Raw genomic sequence first — 20422 nt, 5'->3', positions numbered from 1 at the left:
CAAAGTCATTATTTGCCAAAGCCCTCGTCTTGAGCCGACGGATAGCATTCAGTTTTAAAAAGCGGAGACATCCTGACTCCAGCAGCACCAGAAGCATCCTTTCATTGTCTTCGATCTTTTAAAGAGACAGGCACGTTTCACGCTCCCTCTCATCCCTTTCTCTCTCTTCCCTCGCTGAGATTTTTTTTTTTCCCCCTCTGAAGCAGAGCCTCCGTCTGCTCTCCCTTGCTGTGATTTAAAGCTCAGCTGGATCTCAGGCTGCAGAGAGCGTCTCCTGTTTTGTTTTTTTTTTTGTTGCTTTTTTTTACCCCTGCTTCTGGCACGTTCACTTGATTGGAGGGAGCGTTATGTAACAGTGACTGGAGAATATATGCCACGGGAAGACCACGGGCATCACAGGCAGTGATGCACACTCTCATACGGACCGACATGGAGGCGTGCACGAGCAAGCTTCTGCAGTGATCCTCTGGTGATGCTGAGGCTGACTGATAACGATGCAGTTCTGCAGGAAGGTGCTCTGCCAGCCGTGTAGCGCCAGGGTCACTTCACCGGAGGAGGACATGGAATACAGGATGGGGAGCTGCATTGGAATCTCACACAAGCAGGTAAAAACGGAGGGGGCGAGGCGCCGTGTTGAATGGAGGCGTTTCATTCAGGGAGAGGCGAAGTGTGTTCTTGAGCTTGAGGAGGGATGAAAGCAGCAGGAAAAATGAGCTGCAGTGGATAAAAGTGAAAGGATGGTGCGAGTTGCAGAGGAAAATTGGAGGCAGAGTGCGACGCTACTTGTCAGCTCAAGTTGAGCAAGAAACCTCCAGTAGCAGAAGGCACCTAGAAGACAAGTGATGAGTATGGAGGCTGTTTATGGGAAACAGCTGGTCAGATTCATGCCATTTATAGGGATGATGTGTTGTCTGCTTAAAGTGGCCTTTAAAGATGGCAGATAATAGAGGAACCAGATCTGCTTCCAACCCCTCTGCTGTCACAGAGTGGAGATGATGTCTGATGGAGCTTCTCTGAGTTTCTCAGAAGGTTTGTGTCCTTACAACTCGGTGTAAATGTGAAGCGTGGCTACAGGTGGCATGAGCGCTGAAACCCATGCAGCTTTTTATGTTGTGTTCTCAACTCTTGAATCCTTACGTAAACATCAATGTGTTTTATTTGGGATTTTATGTCGCAGGCCAAAAGAAAAAGTTGCAGATAATTGCAAAATAAAAGGTAAAATAAAAAAAATCCACCTTTACCGTTTGTCTCCAGCTGTCACTAGGCAAAGAGGCAGGATACTTCCTGACCAGGTTGGCATTTTATTACAGGAGAAAGCAATTATGCACTCATAACTATAACAGGCTCAGGGAGCCTAATTAAGCTGACATGCATATTTTTGGAGTGAGGAAGAAAGCAAAACAAATCACTTGAACAAAAAAAACAAACAACAGTGGTTGTATTATTGAAAAGTTAAAGGGGTATGAACGAGAGCAAAGAGGCCTTACACCTGCATCCTGCTGTTGGTGTTCCTGTTTGTTTGCAATCCATCCACCTACCACCTCCCTCAGCAGACATGGCTACTCCAGCTCCAGTTTGGTCCCCTCCCTCTACTCCCTCCCCTTCCCACACGCTTGTCCCCACGTCTGCTCCTGCCCTGCGTCCAGGGCTAAAATAGCAGCAGAGAAACCGGGGTTCCTCAGGAGGCAGGACAGAAACATTAGTTTGACCGTAAACACACGCCGGAGGGTCAAACCTGAGGTTTGGAAACCGTCCTGTTGTTTGCAATGGTGAGTAGTTTGTAAGCTTCATCTGTGCAATTTTTATTTTTGTTATAGCATTTTTAGAGGAAAATGGAACGAAAAGGTGATAAACGGTGCAAACTTTTGTTGCTACTTCACTTTTATTAGTACATTTGGTATATGCATAGGTTTTATTGCTTTTCCTACAGCTATCTATAAAAAACGGAGCATTATTTTCATCTACTTATTTACACAACTGACTAAAATCTACTTTTAGAAATATAGTACAGCATAAAATTATGTATTTGTAGAAAAATAAATAGAAATCTCACTCTGTTATTGCGAGAGGAGGTCAGAAACGGGGCAGGAAATGGTAAACTCACACGCATGCCCCTCCATCCAAACCTTTCAGGACTCATGTTATACGACGGTGATGAGGTGAGAAGTGACCTGGCAGCGGTTGAATCATATGATTTCCCCTGTGTGCTGCCAAAACGCCTTGAAATGCCGCCGCCAGCTAAAGTGCACGCACGTTGGCGTAAAGAGAGGGGGCTGAAATTACACCCCATTCACACAAATAGCAGGCAGAGCAGATGAGCTGCCACACCGTTGAACAGGTGAGAATTAGGATGTGAGGACGCAGAGTTATCACTGTCGTAACGAATAATTGTTGGAGAAAAACGATTTGTGGAGAGAGGTCACGGGCCCAGCTGGGGGGAGCACGCATGACAAACCGTGCATTAGGCTGGAATAAAGCAGTAAATATGAGACAACTCTATTTATAAAGTCTTGCACATTCAGGTCAGTGCTTTCTGACTGAACACTGAGCTGGCATTCAGTCCCTGCAGTCATAGAAGAAATGCAAATAAAAAGGAAATGTCAGAGCGTAAATTTACCGCAGCTAAAAATGCTGCTGTGTAATATCAGTCGGTGTCTGGTGACAAAGTCTGACTTACAAGGATCTAAATTGTGCATTATACTGCCCATCTCGGATTAGAGTTGCCTCCCCGCCCAGACAACACTGCTGAGAGTCAATCTGTTATTTACCCTGTGGGGATTACCTTATCCAGCAGTCACTGTGTCAGTGTGCTGCAGGCATGCACAATATATGCAACCAAAATATGTTTTGGTTGAAAGTTTAGCAACAGAAAACCCGCATGCTTCGTAAATGTTTTGTTGACATCAACTATCTTTGGAATACACTAATCTAACTTTATCTAAATGGTAAAATTACTTCCAAATATTTTGGCGTACACTCAGTTTTTAGGTGTTGTTCACAAATTTTCAATAATGTTGATCTGGGAGCCGCTTAAGAAGCTTAACGTTAGTACAAAACCAGTTTTGATGCTTCTGGGATCTTTATCCTGTTTCAACCACTTTGTTTGTTGATTTCAACTTGGAGATGGTCCTCCCTCCTGGTTATCCCATCCACTTTGTACAACACTTCATAACCACTGATAGCAAAACAGGCTCTTGGCATGATGCTGCCAACAGGTTGGTACAGAGTTCTTAAGCTTTAAAGTCCTAACCTTGACTCCTCCAAAAATGTTTTTTTTGTCATTGTGGTCAAATAGTTAAATCTTTTCCTATCTGAACTATAAAACTCCAGAAGATATTTGGTTGGTCAGTGAGGGAAACTGCTAATTTCAGTCAAGTTTGAAGGTTGTAGAGTAGGTGATTCTTTCATCGTTGGTAGTCTCTCAGTCCATGGTGATGTGAAACTGGCTTCACTGTGAACAGTAGATCTGGTAATCTAACGTCTTCCAGCTTATGATTAGCTGCGGTATATTCATCTAGATTTATGCCAGGACTTTGTTAAAATATTTAAGTTCTGATTGTGGCTGCAGATGCTCTGATTTTAGGAATTTTTTTTGTTTTTTTTTTACTACACCAGAAACATTCCCAATATTTCTATCGATCATGATGCTATTATCCTACTTTTTTAAATCCCACCACTTGCACTTTGGCCCTGCAGCCAGGTTTTGGCATCAGTCTGCGCTCAAATTCTCCATTCCTTCTCACCCTGTTCCCGTTCAAGCTCATACCAAAGGGTCCCTAATCCTGCAAGAACATAAATCTCTAAGTGTTGAGTGGCCCACAGATCCCCAGTTTTATTTTGTCTCTGTACTGAGCACCAGAACGGTCGCATGTTGATGGTCTCTCTGTTCATAGTGTCTTTCAGCCAGCTGATGTGAGAGGCCTTTGGTCTGGGCAGTTGTGGCCCTGCACCTGGCTGAGCCATGGGGAACGAGAGCAGCACTACTGAGACATTGGTAAGGGCAAGACTGCTACTTGCTCCTCCGCTGTGCTGCTTTACATTTCTCAAAATATTCTGAGCACAGACGACTAACAAAACTAACTTAATTTCCGTGATCTCTAACTTTTGGATGTCTGTAACAGAAGCTTTTCTAATAAAAATTAGTATTAAAATCGTGCTTTATTTCTGAACAGGCTGAAAAGATTTCCTAAAGTTTGATTAATAACGCCACTAAAATGTGCCTACTTGCATTCTGATGCTACAGTTTTGTACTTAGAAAGAAGATCCATTGCAAAACAGTAATTTTCGCGTGACGGGAAGACTTTAGGTGGAGAGTTTTGGATTAATATAACAGGATTAAAATAATCATTTGTCTCATGACCAGCTTATAATCAAGGTCCAATACCCAAACAAGATTTGGTTTAACTCCTGTTTTCCTGATGAAGTGAAGTTGATAACTGATTATTGAGTAATATTTGTTTCATAATTCGTCTGTCTTAAATAAGGGTCTTAAAAAGTCTGAAATTTAATTTACCGAAACTTGAAGAAACCCTGAAAAAATGTAAAACCAGCAGTTCTCCAACTTTCTAACAACAACAACCAATTGCCTTGGGAATAAAACCTTGTGTTACCTGCTGTAAAAAGATCCTGTTTTGCAGTAAATATTGAACACATAGTACTATAAAACATTCTTTACTAAATATTTAGCTGATGTCTAAAATCACAAAATACAGAAATTCATTGCTTTTGTGTACCACTAAGGGAGGCTCAGGCAACACCAGTGCTAATCGTGACTCAGCTTAAAAAAGATGGACATAAAACAATTGTTAAACTATTAAAGAAGCTTCATAACTCCAGCTTCTCTTGGTTACACATTTGAGCTGCTTTCCCCCTTTTGGTGAACCGTCTTGTTCCCCGTTACAGCCAGAAGAGGGCGCTCCAGAAAACGTGGTTCTGTTTCCACCCAGAGAGAACCAAACTGAAACCCTGCAGGTACACAATATCTTTGAATGCTTGTCATTTTGAAAGCATTTAGCATCAGCTCATAGAGGTAAGATGCTTAGAGTGCTTGTTGCTGTGAACACCGCTAATTATGCTGCAGTGCTTTGCCGGTTTGGTCCACAGAGAGAAAACTGACCGTGTTGTTTAAGCTACGAATGTGTGCATTTGTTTGATATCCTTGGAAGCAGGTGGTTTAGCTTACCAGATGTTCTGCTATTAATTACTTATGTTTTATTATTATTATTATTATTATTATTGTATATGATGTCTAATTCAAATAGTCACATTTTATTATGTCCCTTACTGTAACCTGTAGTGACCTGAACGAAATACAAATAGCAATCCTCCAAACCCTACATTGTCAATAAACCAACACGAGTACATGGAAGCTCTCAGTTTACTCAGCTGTGCACAGCAAAGCTATTTGTGGCTATAATACTGATCAGTTTTACAAAAAGATGCAAGTTGAAGTAATACATTTCATACTGGTGTGTGAGTGTTTAGTACAGCAGGAATTTTACTTCCCAGCTTGTGTAAATTGGAGTGATTATATTTTTATTTCTAAAAAAAAAAAAAAAAGACACTTACCCCAGTCTTGAAACACTTCATTGTGTTCACTTAAAACTGCAGTATGTAACTTTTATAAAAAAAAAAATAATAATTTTTTTTAACATATTTGTCCTCTATGTTCTAACAATACAATACGAGACAAATAGTCTGTAAAAAATGAAGCTCTTCAGATTATCTGTCCCACACCATACTGTCATTAGTTTTAACAGACGTAAAAAATAAAAAAATTCTAAAAATTACATGCTGCAGCTTTAACATTTAAAGTTTGCCTTCTCTTTCTGTCATAAAATACCAAGTCCTATTAGTTTAAAACTTGAAACTTTAACAGCAGCCCAGTTGGACTGGATGTTTTTTCTCATGTTCAAAGTTTTAACAGTGGAGGTTTTTGTCGTATTTACCCTTTAAATAATTGCCAAAACCTTTTCTGTATACCACTAAGAGCAACCCAGTAGCACCACTGGTACTTGTGCCACAGTTTTGACAGTTGTTACTTTCTTTTTTTGTTCTTTTGTTTCTTCCTGCTTCTTAAGATACTCGCAGTATGATAATTTTAATAAAAGATAACAGTTTTCTGGTAGAACCCACAACACATTTTTAGGTCAAAGTTGCATTATAATCTGGAAAAATGTAGATAACCATCTTGTTGACTCTCATTTTAATATGATGCTACTTTGATAAATGTTATAGGTAGCACTTCTTTAATTGTTTGTTTCTTTACGACCAGAAATATTTTTTAAATTTGCATTTCCTTTAAGTGTAGAAAACATTCAATGACTGTCTTTGAGCTAGATGACAAGTTTGGAGGTCAGCATTATGTTATTCTAATTTTAGCCGTTTTAATGCCATTATTTAGGTATATATTGATGGTGAAAACTGACATTATCTTGAATTGCTAATAGTAGCTAGCCTGGCTACTGAGGACATCAATTAGAAATCCCACTGGCTTCTAAACTAGAAACTAGAAGCTGAGCTCACTAGAAGTAGTCGTCACCATTTGTTCCTGGTTCATTCTCTCAATTATCTTTTCTCTGTTTCACTTTTGAGAAGTTTCTCACTAACCAAACATCAACATGCTTGAATGACTCGTCTTTTTGGTTGTTTACATCTACCACAGATTGACTCCGGAGTACATTCTGGTCCCCTTTAAAGGTTTCACTGCATGCCCAACCTTTGGCCTGATTCCTAGCATTCACCTGCAAAGGCACAGGAGACACGGTATGATGAGATTGAAAGAAGGAAGCCTGGGGCAGGATTAGTGATAGAAAGATGGGAGAAAGGGAGCGGGATTGTAGTTGGGAGGAGGGAACAAAAAGAGAAGAGAGTAAGCAGAGGGGAAGAGTTTACAGTAGATGGGGGGGGGAGGAGAACACGTAGCACTTCCCTGTGACCAGCCCACTCGAGCCAGTTACTGTCTCGGCATCGAGGAGCTCCGTGTTTGTCAGTGCGGGCTAGTGTAGTGTTTCCACTCTTCACACACGCTCTGCAAGAAACAGAGGTGGCTTATGGAAATTTAGCAGGGGAGCGGCAGCAGCTGAGCAGGCGGAGGAGGAGGAGGAACTTAGCTGAGTCAGTGCGGGAGAGAAGGGGGGGACGTCAGCAGCATGTGTTGCAGCATGTTTCAGTGCCGCTCTCTGCCTCCCATCAAAACACACAGTCCTGCAGAGGCTGCCCACACTGTGAGCATGACACAGGGATAGCAGAGGAGCTGCACTGTGGAGTCACCTTCAGCGCAGCGAGGCGCACTGCTGGGTAAGTGCGGCACTCACTTTCATAACAGGAGGAAACAAACTCCTTTTTTTTTCCTCCTCTTAACCGGAGTCATGTGTGGGCCATTAAAGTTTTTTAAGCACATGACATGTTGGATTAACGTGACGTATCGCATGGCGAAGATTTCCAGGCGACTTCAGCCCTGCTTTCTGTTTTGCTCTTGTGGGTTAATTAGTATCAGCAACCCCCCTGTGTGTGGTGTTGAAACCACACAGAAATAAGGACTGTGGTTTTCCACCTCACTGACCCCTCTGGTGACCTTTAAAGGACCAGTAAGCAGGTGAATCATTGTTGGCTGTAAACTTTTTTGAAGCGCGGGGGGCCTTCTTTTCATACAGACTTATCATCGCATTATGTGCAGGTGCAGAAGAATGTCTTTTATTAATCTGGTTATGCAACAACGATACAGAAAATAGAACCAGCAGTGAGATCACAGGCATTCAAAGTGACACTCCTGCCGGTTTACTTTTTCATTCAATCCGTTTTTATTCTCTTTTGTGTTTTTGCCTTTTGGTAAAGGAGCACTGCATAGACCGGCTAAACTAAAACATGTAAACACAGATTTGTATGGCAGTTTTCTTTACTTTTTTTTTTTTGCAAATATTTCCATGAGTGCATGAGAAATCTCGAATATTTGCTTTTGTTATGAATGTGTTGAGCGTAGCAAGATCTGTGTTACATTGACAAAGGTGAGGCTTCTGAATCTCACACAACTGTAAGTGTTAATCTGATTTCAGCATGTGTGTTCAGTTAGTAAACCACTCGAGTGTGCAGACAGCCGTTTGTAATGCGGCCAAACTTTTCTGTATGTTTCACATGGACGCATGCTTTCTACAGCTGTTTATACCCAACGTGTTCACACCAGTTGAACTTTTCACTTTTTTTTCTCTCATTACGATCACAAACTCGTATTTCAATCAGACATTTCCCCATTACTTTATATTTCTAGTGGATACTTGTGAAGTGGAGGCGAAATGGAAAATAGATTACAATCTAAATTTATATTCACTTCCTTTTTTAAAGAAAACCCCCAAAATGAAATCCAGTGCAACCAATTACCTTTATCACAGGATAACAGAGTTCATATGTTTGTAATGTAATTCATATGGTGAAACTTGGCACAGGTTGCATCATGCTGTGGGGATTTGTTTCTTTAGTAGAGACAGGGAAGCTGGTCAAAGTTGAATGGAGGATGGATAGAGCTAAATCCATGCTAATTCCGGAAATAAAACTTGCTAAAGGCTACAGAAGTATTGTATTTTCTAGTTGGATGACTATGCATATAGCCAGAATTGTTAGATTAATGTACATGCATGTTAGTATGGCCTAGTCAAAGTCAAGACCTAAATCTTATTTAGTATCTGTGTGCAAAGACACTAATGTTAATGTTTGCCCTTCCAGCCTGGCTGAGATGAAAAATATTTTTCAAACATCAGAAGGTGAACATGTATGAAGTATGAAAAATTTGCATTTTTCCTTCCACTACACAGTTATGCACTACTTTGTGTTTTGTCAATTATATGAGACTCCACTAAAACGCATTGAAGTTTGAGGTTTTAGCATCACAAAATGTGGAAAAGTTCCAGGCTTTTGCCAGGCAGCATGGATTTAAGAGATAACACTAAAACTTAAGAAACAGGTCATACACTGATGTTGTAAAAACACTGTTATAAAGTTCTTTCAGTTCTGCACATTTCTGTAGGTGCCTACACAAGCACACTTTATTATGCTCCTGCACCTGCATGCCATGGTCTTAAAAACAAAACAAAAACAAAGCAAGATGCATAAAATGAAAGAAAACTTTCCAGGCTCCATTAACTGAGCAGCTCCATGAGGGAGAAATTCCACTGAATTGTGACGGTTGAGTGTTTGGATGTTATGAGGGCGATGTTGCTGCAACACAACGACACTGCCAAGTGTTGTGTGTGTGTGTGTGTGTGTGTGTGTGTGTGTGTTTATGTGTGTCTATGGTTGGACTGTTTCCCAGACAGACTGACAGAAATCCTGACAAAATTCACGATTTTTTCAAAATTTGACTGTTTGAGTTTTAAATGCCTGAAACAAATGGGCAAACTATTTTCTGTGTAATGGTTATAGCCAGTGTCTGTTGTGCTTTATACCATCTGGAAAGACTGGTTCTGTCATCTGTGAACAGACTTGTCTGCCTGGTAAATTATTTTTGAAGCCTTGCAAAAGACATGTATTTCCTTATGATGTGTGTTTTAGATGGACAGCTGCAGGCCACAATAATCACCTGCTTTATTTTATGCATTTAATGGTTGTAATTTCAAAGCCCCAGAGCAGCAAAGCATGAATGAAGCTGCAGATGTAAAGTCTAGACAGTGAGGTTGGAGTTTTGGCTTTGAAGCTGGAGATATAGTTGGGAGTCATGACTAATCTGAATACCATCCATCTAACCATCTTGGGCTGCGGCTAATGATTATTTTAATTATCAATTATTCAATTGAATATTCTGACAGTTAATACATTAATTGGATTTAAAAAATGGGCACATTGTGTAGAATTTTCATTCAACCACTTCAGCATTTTTATACAAGGATGCAAATAAGGTAAGGTAAGGTAATTTTATTTATATAGTACATTTTCAGCAACAAGGCAATTTCAAAGTGCTTAAACGAATAAGCACAGTCAGTTCAATTCCCTTTTAAATAACAAAACGAAAATTTCTATTGCCTAATATGCTACAACCAGATTCCTTTAGCATAAGCTTTATTAAAAATACTTCTAATATCAGCATGTGAAAAGCTCAGGCCTTTCTTCTTGACTTAACATCAACACAGTGTAGGGCTGATCTTTTGATTATTTTTGGATTAACCAATTAATAATTGGATTGCCAGAGAGCTTAATAGAAGAGTTTTTATTTTTATTTTTTACAGAATTTGACTCAGGTGAAGCTAAAACTATGGTATTTATGGAGTTCTGGGTAGAAAATATTTACAGACTAAGAAGTTTTGTTTTTTTTTAGCTTAAATGCAAAATATGTACATGTTTTTGACTGTTTTGGCTTAATTATTGCCTTTCATGCAATTAATTATTGCCTTAATTGTTGCTCTTTCAGAGTCCGTGTACTCCAATTACCGATTAATTGAATACTAATACGTGACACTTATTTCAATAACTGACTTATCACGATTAATCTGATTAATCATTACAGTCCGACATCCATCCATCAGTTTGTATATCCATCTGTTGTTTATCCATCTTATTTGTGTTGATTTTATGTGCATAGGCAAAGTTGAAATTTCATGCAAATAAGTATAGTCAGTTTGATAACAAAGCCATACTGAGCACAGCAGATAAGAATCAGACACTGAGATCAGTTAACGTTCTGCTAGCTTGTTGTCAGACAAGCTGACAGCAGCACACAAGGTACGAATCGCTTAATAACTGATGTTAGGCTGGTATATACCTGCATCAACATAAGAAAAGCAAATCTAATATGTGTTTAGTGATTGGATAGACTCCAGGTAATCTGCTGTGACTTTGCTGTACCAGCTGTTTGCTTCATAGTTTAACACATGGGTGGAGTTATTTGATCACATGTTGTGTCTGAGCATTAATCTCTGGGTGTTTCCTACGTTTGCCTCCAACATGCTCATGCTTGTTCAACTACATGCTGCAGCATGCTGCGCATGTGCTGCAGGTTGCAGCGCACCAACATGATGTCTCCACTGTCTCGCAGACTGAAGCAGAGAGTCTGAGTGGACGGGACAACCAGGCGCTGCTGACCGAAGCCTCCACCTACCAACCAGTGCTCCCAGAGGTCCCAGTCATCACTGGAGTGGAGGAGGACAGAGGATCTGCAGACCAGGACGACAAGGAGGAGCTTGAGTTTCCTCATGATCTGCTGCCCAGTTTGGATTTCAGCAGCGAGTTGAACATCTGGGAGTCTTCACTGGGGTATGTAGAAACGTGTCCTTGCCCACAGCTGTTTTTTTCACCTCAGAGGAAATTACAGATGTTTTTAGCTCTCAAGCTAATAAGTAAATCACACGAAACTTTAACTTGCATATAAAAAAGTTTCTTTATGTTCAAAAACAAGTAAACACCCTCGCTCCCTTTGATTGGTTTTGCTTGTGGGAAGCATGTAGGTTTGCTTCTAGCTAAGAAAGTTATTGTGTGCAGCTTTTTAATGAATATTATATTTATTAAGGAAAAAAAAATATTCAAGCCACCCTGTTCCTAGATAAAACACAATAACTTATAGTAATACCGCTGCTGGGTAGAACTGACAATTAAACATAGAGCAGTGAGTCTTTTATGTCACTGTGGAGGAACAAATGTTTTAATTTAACTGTACTATAAAGTTCTCAAGAACGAGGTCATGCCACAGCATTTCAGTCAGATCTAAGTCCACACTTTGACTAGGCCACTCCAGAACTTTCTGTGTGAATACAGCAATAGCCTTACAGTGAGACAGCTGGGGTTTCAAACGATGTCACTTGATGTCACTAGAAAAGTGACATCAAGGATTTTTGGTATTGAGACCTCCATAAGGTGAGAAACATACAAACGACAATAAGGTTTAATCAAAGCTGAACAGATTCTAGTTTGACATTCTAGAAACATTTACTCCATTTATGAAAACAGAACAGAGGCTGGATTTTACTTTTCTTAAAAATATTCAAATTATTCCTTGTGCTTGTGAGAAAATTATTTCTAACAACCAGGTGAAGTTTCAACCAGTCCTCACAAGAGGCTCCCGTCCCTTCTGCAAATAACCCTCTGATTATATTAATCACTACAGAAAAGTTTATCTAATAAAATATGTGCAGTTTATAAAGAAACATTTCATTAAAATATTTACACCACTGATAAAGTAATAAAATAACTTTGTCTAATGATGCACCGTTTACAAACAATACCATATGTGCAAGTTATCTAGAGGTGAACGTTAACTCGATAATGACCTGTGCGTGTCTCCATGTTTGCTTTATGGACCTGTGTCAGCAGAGCTCCTTCTTGCTCCGATGGGAGAAAGTGTGAGCAGGTGAACCCCCTGCTGGTGGGCCTGCAGCATCACATGGATCTCGGTGGACCACTGCTGGTTTTAGACGGGAGGTAGCACATGATTCGGCATGCGTCTCTGCCATGAGACTGTGGTCAGCTGTAAATGAGATCATAGTGTTATAAATCAGGGCGCTTGGGTTTAATCTAATGTTTCTAACTCATGCTTGATTGCGACGACGCCGCTGATGTGATGCTGCCGGTTGAGGCAGGTTTTACTTTGATTTGTGGTGATTAATTTCCTCATGATCAAGTGGCTTATCTGTGGACACCTTTTTTTCCCCTCCATGATCTGCGTCAAGGCTTTAATGTTTACTGAAAATCTCACACCCTGCTGCAGTATAGATAATGTTTGACTTGATAATTTAACAGCTCAAACTCCAAAAAGGGAAGTATCGCAGACAGTTTTTTTTTTTTTTTTTTTGCCTACTCACTGCAGACTTATTAGTCTGAAGACTCATTGCTGTTTGAGACATTTGCTTTGTTCCATTTTTCAGGCAGCAGCAGGAATCATTTTGATGCCTGCCAGCTGGAAACACTAGAGTTTATTTACTGCTTTGCCCTTTAGTGCAAAGTGCCAAGAGAATTGGATACAGCCTTGAATGGCAGGTTGGTTAGTGAGCAGCATACTGGAAGAAACTTTGTGTTTACAAGAATACAAGGAGTGCAATCACAGCTGACGGATGAAGGGAATAATAATGATTTTCCTCCACCTAAACTTTACTGCAGACTAAACACAAACAACTGGTTTGGTTTCTGTGGATTGGCATGAGAGAAGTTTGTTTTTAAAGCTGTTTTATTGTCAGTTGATTTTGGTATAGTGTTGAAAAAAATGAAATGGTGCACACGATGAAACCCAAGCAGAATAAGCAAGAAGACTGAGGGCATATAACTATGACACAAACTGGTATTTCCTGTACTTCTAATTAAGAGCTAAGCAGGTACTCAGGCATTTCATCTGTCTGGCTGAAAAGTCTCCTAAAACGAGAAACATATAGGGAGTTTTGACAAGAAGCCACTTATTTACAGTTTTCTAGCAGCTTTCTTTCAAGTTTAATACACTACTTCTGGTGTAAAGTGCAGCCTGGAATTAATTCTTAAGTCTTAAACGGTTTCCTTCCTGTGTTACCATGGCCAAAAATCTAAATTTTGTTCTCATCTGAGAAAAGGTGACAAAGACACCTTTTTTCCCCCCCACGTTTGCTGTCCTACTTGGCTTGTGGCAGACTTTAAACTGGACTTTTTTCATAACAGTCTCATTAGTGGAGTGCACAACTAATAAAGATCTTTCTCACCTGAGCTGTGGATCTCTGCCGCTCCACTATGAATATCATGGGCCTCTTGGCTACTGCTTAATGCTCCTCTGACTGACTCATCGGTTTAGTTGTACCGTCGTTTTCTTTGGTAGCTATGTAGTTGTGCTCTTCCTTTCTAGATGGCTTATTAAAAAGTGAGATGAGCAAAACTCAGGACACAGCATATAATGCAACAATAATTTGAAATAAGGCTAATAAATAATGCATTCATATGAATGCACCCACCCTAACTCATTCAAGTGTTTTTGTAATTTTCTTTAAAGCCATTTTAACTAGTAACATAAGTTTCTTTCTAAAGTATTGATACACATTTCCACATTTTGTTTTTAATGTAAAGCAACTACTCTCACACATGGTGTAGCTTTGCCTAATGTGTCACAGTATCTTTAAGTGGCAGCATAATGAAGTGAAGACACATTTTAACATGTTGTAAAAAATACAATTTCCTTTCAAGCCTGTTATATCTTTTTCCTTCCGCTAACTACCTGTTTAACACCTCACCCATAATATAGCGTTCACACCGAAAAGTGTTATGGTTCTGATGCATACGCTGATCTTTAAAAGATTAGATTTTTTTTGTTGTTTTTGTTAGTGACCGTCAAGTCCATATAGGTCTTGACAAAAATAAGAAACATCAATTTAAATTTCACTGCGACTTCCTGCAACAAGCATGTCTGCATGAATCCAGGGTGAACATGAACAAAAATGTCACAGTTTCAATGTGAATTCCTGAATGTGTTTGAATTAACAGTTTGATGAAGCCATTAACGTTGCACATCTTTAAATAGGGAGACACTAAGGATCAGTGAGAACTGATTTAGTGAAGTTAATTAGAAGTAGTTTGTGCTCTGGTCTGTTTGTAAAAAGATGTGCATGTTCTTGAACTCCCATAATCTTAGAAACAGCTGATATTCAGTTCTTGCTCAGGAAGGGCCATCCCAAGCATGTTGAAGTGCAACTGGTTTGTTGTGTTTGCTGAGCATGGGCTTCTGCACTGCCAATAGCAATGCTCGACGGCATCGTGGAATGAGCAGCTGTCTGTCTGTCTCCTCCTAATCGTGTCGCCCTGCCCTCATCTCAGGCCAGATGGCACCCAGCCAGTAAGCCCAGATGTCCATTCTTCACCTCAGCTGGGACCCCTGACACCTTCCCCAACCAACTTCTTGGACCAGGAACTCCAAATGGCCTTCCAAGAATGCGAAGAACAAATGGCGTCGCTGGGATTGCTCTCTTCTAAGGAGTCTGAAATGACTCAGGATGTAGTAGGGAAGGCAACCAATGAGAGGATGGTTAATGAGTCCAGAAAATCGCTCTCGCCACTTCCAGTTGCAGTGCAGCCAGGACATAGCAACGGTGGCCGTGGAAACGAGAGTACACATGGAAACAGTGAGGCAGCACACAGTCAGACGGACACAGTTGTGTTTAGTTTTAGGGATTACATTCTAGGAAAGGAGAATAACTCTAGGAAAACAGAGATGGAAAATAAAGTAGAAGCAAATCAGAGTGTGGAGAAATGTTCAGAGCCTAAGTCAAAAATGGAGATGGATGAACAAGAGCAGAAATCAGATACAAATAAGGAATCTCCAAAAGAACAGAGAGACTTAAAGACCTTAAATGAACATGTTGGTCTGAGTGTCACTGCTGAGATGAACAGCTCAAATGATTTTGATGCAGAGATTAAAGAAGAAAGCCCAGGAGGAATAATAGAGGCTGCAACCTTATGGAAAGAAAATACAAATGATGAGTTTAATATCAATGTTTATACAGATGAGTCAAATGGTTTAGATGTAACAGCATCAGGATCAAGAAAAGAAAGAGACAAGCAAAGGGAGGATAGTCAGTCAAGATCAAAATCTGACAAACAAGTTGGACCGAACAAAGAAGCAAAGAAAAAGAAACACAAGAAAAAGAAGAAGATAGAAAAGAGTTCCGAGAGTGACCAGGAAGCAAAGACAGAGGTTTGGCAGTCCGAAACTGAAAAACAGGCTCTGTCACGATCATATGTTGGCACTCACACAGATTTAGCAGAAAATGCTACATCTGTGTTGGAGCTAGACTTCGAGCTTCTGACTTGTGGGGAAGAGACTGATTACAAGCAACAGCTGAGTCCCGTGGGAATGCAAAAGTCTTTCCCTCAAAGCAGTCTGGATCATCTTACTGCTTCAGCCTGTTCACCTGACTCCATGCAGTCCTTTTCACAGGGGACCCATCAGTCAGAGAACCACAACAATATGGATATGAGTGTTAATGATCAGAGCTCAGATTGTGAGCAACATGTAACTGAAGGAGAAAATGGCATCCACTGTACACCAGCAACAAATCTCCAAACTGCAGGTATCAGACAAGGTGATTGTAGTGAAAAGGGATTGAATGCACAGAGACAGGAGGCTATAATTACTACAAAAACAAAAATACCCACAGCAGAGGATCAGAACGTACTCTCCAACAGCAGAACTTGTGTGGGAGACGGTTGTGTGGAGAGCGGCCTTGGAAACGCTGTAATAGTGGTTAATACGTTGCCACTGACAACACCCACACTGTCAGAAGTGATAGAAAGCGAGGGAGAGAGAGAAAGTGTGAGCCGTGATCTACAGGAGACTGTGGCTACTGTAGCAGTTGCAGAGAGTGAGGAAGGAGCAGGAGAAGGCAAACTGGATGGAAGAGCAGACTATCCTGCCTCTGCGGATGTAAAAAGAGACAAACTCCAGGAGAGCCCCCACCTCGTCTCATTAAACTGCTCACAAGGAAATTGCACGCTTCCATTCTCGGCCAAAGAGGGAGAGACTGAATGTGAGGAAAGCTGCAGCAGCAAAATGCCACACAACTTGGCTGAGGCTGAAATTAAGGGACCGAGAGAAGTGTGCATTCACAGCACAGACACAGAGATCTCACCAGCTGAGGAGACGGACGCTGAAAAGGAGCTACTATTTTCCGAAGGCTGTACGAATACCTTTGGTCCTCATTTCCAGAATCGCAGGAGTGGTGCACATTTAGAAAGATCGGAAGAGGGAGGGGAAGGAAGAGGAGGGGAGGTAGGAGAAAAAGGAGGGCTTGCTGGAGAGCACAATTTACCGAGCCAGCCGAAAGGCTCTGTTGGAGGGGTGTCATCAGTCAAGACGGGAGCGAGTCCGCCCAGTGATGTTGCCGAGTCACAGTTGAAGTCACCGTGCTGGGGTGAGCCGATCGCTACCATTCCTGAGGGCTCTGAAGAGGAGCGTTTCTATCACAAGCAGCATGACGTGACAGTTTTACCTCTTCCCTCTTACTCTGAGCAGCAGCAGGGCTCCAGCCATACAGACGCCGAGATAAAGACCGAACCAATACAAGAACTGGTTCCAGAGGAAGCACTGTCTTTGGAACAACCTTGTCAGATATCAATCATCACAGAAAGGAACTGCAACCACGTCTTCCAGCTTTTTACCTCTCCTCAGCCTTTGAATACATCACAGCAAAGTGAGCAACAAGCAAGATCGGATCAACAGGTTGGACCTCGTAGCATTGAAGAGAAAACAGCCGAAAGTACAGCCAATACCCAGAGTGAGAGTGGCAGTCCCAACATGACTGGAAGAGGTGTCCTTTTGTGCACCAGCAGTGGAGGTAACAGAGTTCACTTTGCTGATGATGTTAATTTTAAGCTCAGCTCCTCTGAGACTCTTACAAACATGCCAGTTCTAGGTTTGGACTGTGCTTCTTTGCCTCCGTTGACTGTTCATGAGACATTGCACCATCCTGTGACAGAGGCCAGCTACACCTTCCCCAATCACCTCAGCTTTGATATGCCGGAAAGCTCCACGAGTACAGGTTTGATGAAGGATGGAGAAGAAATACATGGTTCAAATGAGATTAAAGAACAACGGACGGCCAGTTTGGGTGAAGGTGATGCTAAGAAAATGGCCTTAGATCATGACCACAATGAAAGAAGTGCTATACACTTAGAGGGAATAGCCGAAAAAGAGGGATGCTCAGAACAACTTTCTTCTCCCACTGGGGAGAAGCAGATGGGTAAGGAAGAACATGACATTGACAGTGAGACTAAACGCCTGCAGGAAGATTTATCTTCAAAACATGATGCTACTGTGACCCTTGAAGAAAAAGAAGTGAACCAGCATAATGCATCTGAAGCTGACCCTTCTACATGCTCTGGTTCAAAACCTCTGGAGCCCACCTCTCAGCCTTCTTGTTTAGATGAAGCCCCTCAAACTGGACCAGTCTTCACTGATGTCATGGAATCGCCTGAGGTACTGATGGGTGGTCTTACTGGTTTGACAAAAGAAGAGACTGGCTCTGTCAGCAACCCACCCATTGCATTGCAGCCTCCTGGACCAATGATGAGTCACTTGGAGTTTATTACCGACTGCGATGTCTCTTTTCCAGAGAACATAGGTACTGATGGGCACTGCATCAGCATCTCCAGAGAGGTGGCAAGCAACCAGGATGGTGAAATGCCTTTAATAGAGAATCTGAATCACAGTAGTGCCAGTTTTAGAACAGATGAAACCTGTCAGGAGCTGAAGGATAGCAATTGTGCTGAGCACTCTGATGATGAACTCCTGATATCTTGCACCATGAATTTGAATAATCCTTGTTCACAAGTGGAAAATTTGACTGCTGCAGCCCAGTCTTCAGCTGCAAATGATGTACTGTTAAAGGAAAGATCTGGCAATATAATGCCAACATGTCTCGATAAGCCAGACTCTACTATTATTGAAACATCTAACAGAGATGACCTAGCATGTGTCAACTACTCCACTAGTGAGACATATGTTAACACTGAAAATGTTAGTATGGGGGAAACAAAGAAACTAAAAGAAGACATAACCATGGATAATCAAGAGGAAGCAGCAGATAACAAAATGCAGCAGACAGGAAAGACAGACCCAACATTGCAGCAGCAGTATAATGGACCAGATAAAGAGGCTGTTTTTATGGGAGCAGCAGTTTTGCAGCCACAACGTAAACACAATATGGAGACTGAATCACCGCCAACAGAAATAGCAAACAGAGAAGAAAGCAATAAGAGCTTTCCATCTAAATGTGGAAGTAAAACTTCCTCAACTTCCAGCAGAACATCTGAAAGATTTTTACCTCCTGAGTTGGAGTCCAACACTGAAACTCAGACTGTTTACGACCAGAGTTTGAGCCAAATTGTGACAGCAGAGCTGAAATGTAGCTCTGACACTGACGCTGCACCAGATCTGAGCCCAGCTTTTGGCCAATCGCAGGACTTGCAAGATCTAAACAGTTTTGCCCAAGAACCAGAGCAAAGGGAGCAGAGTTTGGGATCCACACATTCCACAGAGGAGATGTCAGGTGGAACCGCTGACGGCAAAGAAAAGATTTGCAATTGGACTCAATCTGCAGGTCCAGATGAGAGAGACTGCTCTGATCAGAGTTTGTTTGAATCAGTAAACAAGGATGAGTTGTTTAGATTTGCAGTGAAAGAAGATGTGCCATCTGGCTTTTCTGTAGATTTAAATGGAAGTGAAAATGGTGCAGATGGAAAAGCATCAGTTGAAGCAGGGTTAGTAACTGTTTGCTCTCAAGTAGGTGAGATTGGACAGAGATTAGATGTGAATAAAGACCCTGGCTTAGAGCTGGATGAGTCAAACAGAAACACAAAGCCAGAACAAACAACTGACATGGACCAGCACAGAACATGTGAAATGTTAAAAAACAGTGCTGCATCTGTTGAGTTTGCTTCGACTTCAGCTAGCCAACACTCAGTTTCATCAAAAGTCAGCACAGACAGTCAAGATGCTCATATTTCAAGTACAAACCAAGCTGATGAAGTTTATCTGAAGGGGTTTAGCACACAGCAAAATGTTGGGGGAGCAGAACCTAGGGGAGAGGACTTCAGTGCTGCCTCAGCTAAAGAAAGCCAACGGGGTGACATTAAGGATGCAGAGCTGCAAAGCTGCAATAAAACCTCTGACACAGACAGCAGCCAAGTAGTACAAGCAGCCATAAAAAGCTCTAATGATGAGGAAATCCCAAAAGAAGACAAGGCAGATTTGGTAGAGGAGAGGGAACAGAGGGGGGTGGAAGTAGCTCATAGTGCAGGAAAGCAAGCAATTTCAAATTTAAATGATAAAGAAACTGGAGCAGAATCAGAGTCCAGTCTCTTTAACAACGACGCGCCACAGAGCAGCACAGAAACCCCTGCTTGTCCCTCAGAAGGGGGCGTTAGCTGTGCTAAGGAAACTGAAATAGACGGTAGTGTGATAGATAAAACAAACGCTGATGCCATCATCGTCCCATCTGTTGTTACTTCGACCTCCATCCCGTCTCCTAATGAGTCAGAGAAACACCATGATCAGGTGGCGTTTTCAGAGCCCCAGGATAGGGCTGAGGTAAAGCCCTATCCAGAGCAAGGATCCCAGGAACCAGAAACAAACTGGATTCAAGCCCTAAAAGACGCTGCGTACCTCTCTCAGAGCGAACAAGTGAAAACACAAGATGGCTTGAGGTAAACACAATAGCATGTTCATACAGTTTTTAAAATTGTTCTAAGGGGATCATATTAGTTTTTAGTTTGGATTTGTATTTATTGTGGTCAGATTCTGTCAAAGGTGTTCATTCTGGTTCCCCTACCTGTACCTGACATATAGTATTTCTTAGTAAGTATGTAGAGATGTGGGAGGCTAAAGTCACATTGTGATCACTGGGAGGCATCATTAGACAGATTAGGATACTGGACTTCAGCTATGGGTAGATCTTCAGTTCATCTGTTTAGAACAGGTCTAAAAGACGACACCATGCTG

At 41.4% G+C, this 20422-nt stretch overlaps 1 protein-coding gene across 14 annotated transcripts in view; it reads left to right on the top strand.

The window, feature by feature from the left end:
• The first annotated feature begins 146 nt into the window (after window positions 1-146).
• Window positions 147-20422, top strand: part of LOC106959252 (uncharacterized) — a 71169-nt gene continuing 50893 nt past the window's right edge. For 7 of the 14 annotated variants that reach the window (XM_015051707.1, XM_015051697.1, XM_015051701.1 and 4 more), the window contains exons 1-4: window positions 149-605; window positions 11021-11238; window positions 12292-12399; window positions 14743-20127. In XM_015051707.1, coding sequence (XP_014907193.1) covers window positions 495-605; window positions 11021-11238; window positions 12292-12399; window positions 14743-20127 — 5822 coding nt within the window. In that variant the 5' untranslated portion in view covers window positions 149-494. Of the gene's footprint in view, window positions 606-1674; window positions 1770-3893; window positions 3995-4902; window positions 4972-11020; window positions 11239-12291; window positions 12400-14742; window positions 20128-20422 lie in introns of those variants that run through there. The other 7 variants (XM_015051703.1, XM_015051702.1, XM_015051693.1 and 4 more) reach the window with 6 other exon arrangements.

This window comes from Poecilia latipinna, unplaced genomic scaffold (assembly GCF_001443285.1).
Source record: "Poecilia latipinna isolate Pla-1442-1.1 unplaced genomic scaffold, P_latipinna-1.0 Scaffold1062, whole genome shotgun sequence".
In the NCBI taxonomy this organism is placed as follows: Eukaryota; Metazoa; Chordata; class Actinopteri; order Cyprinodontiformes; family Poeciliidae; genus Poecilia; species Poecilia latipinna.
This window is presented reverse-complemented; position numbering and strand designations above follow the sequence as displayed.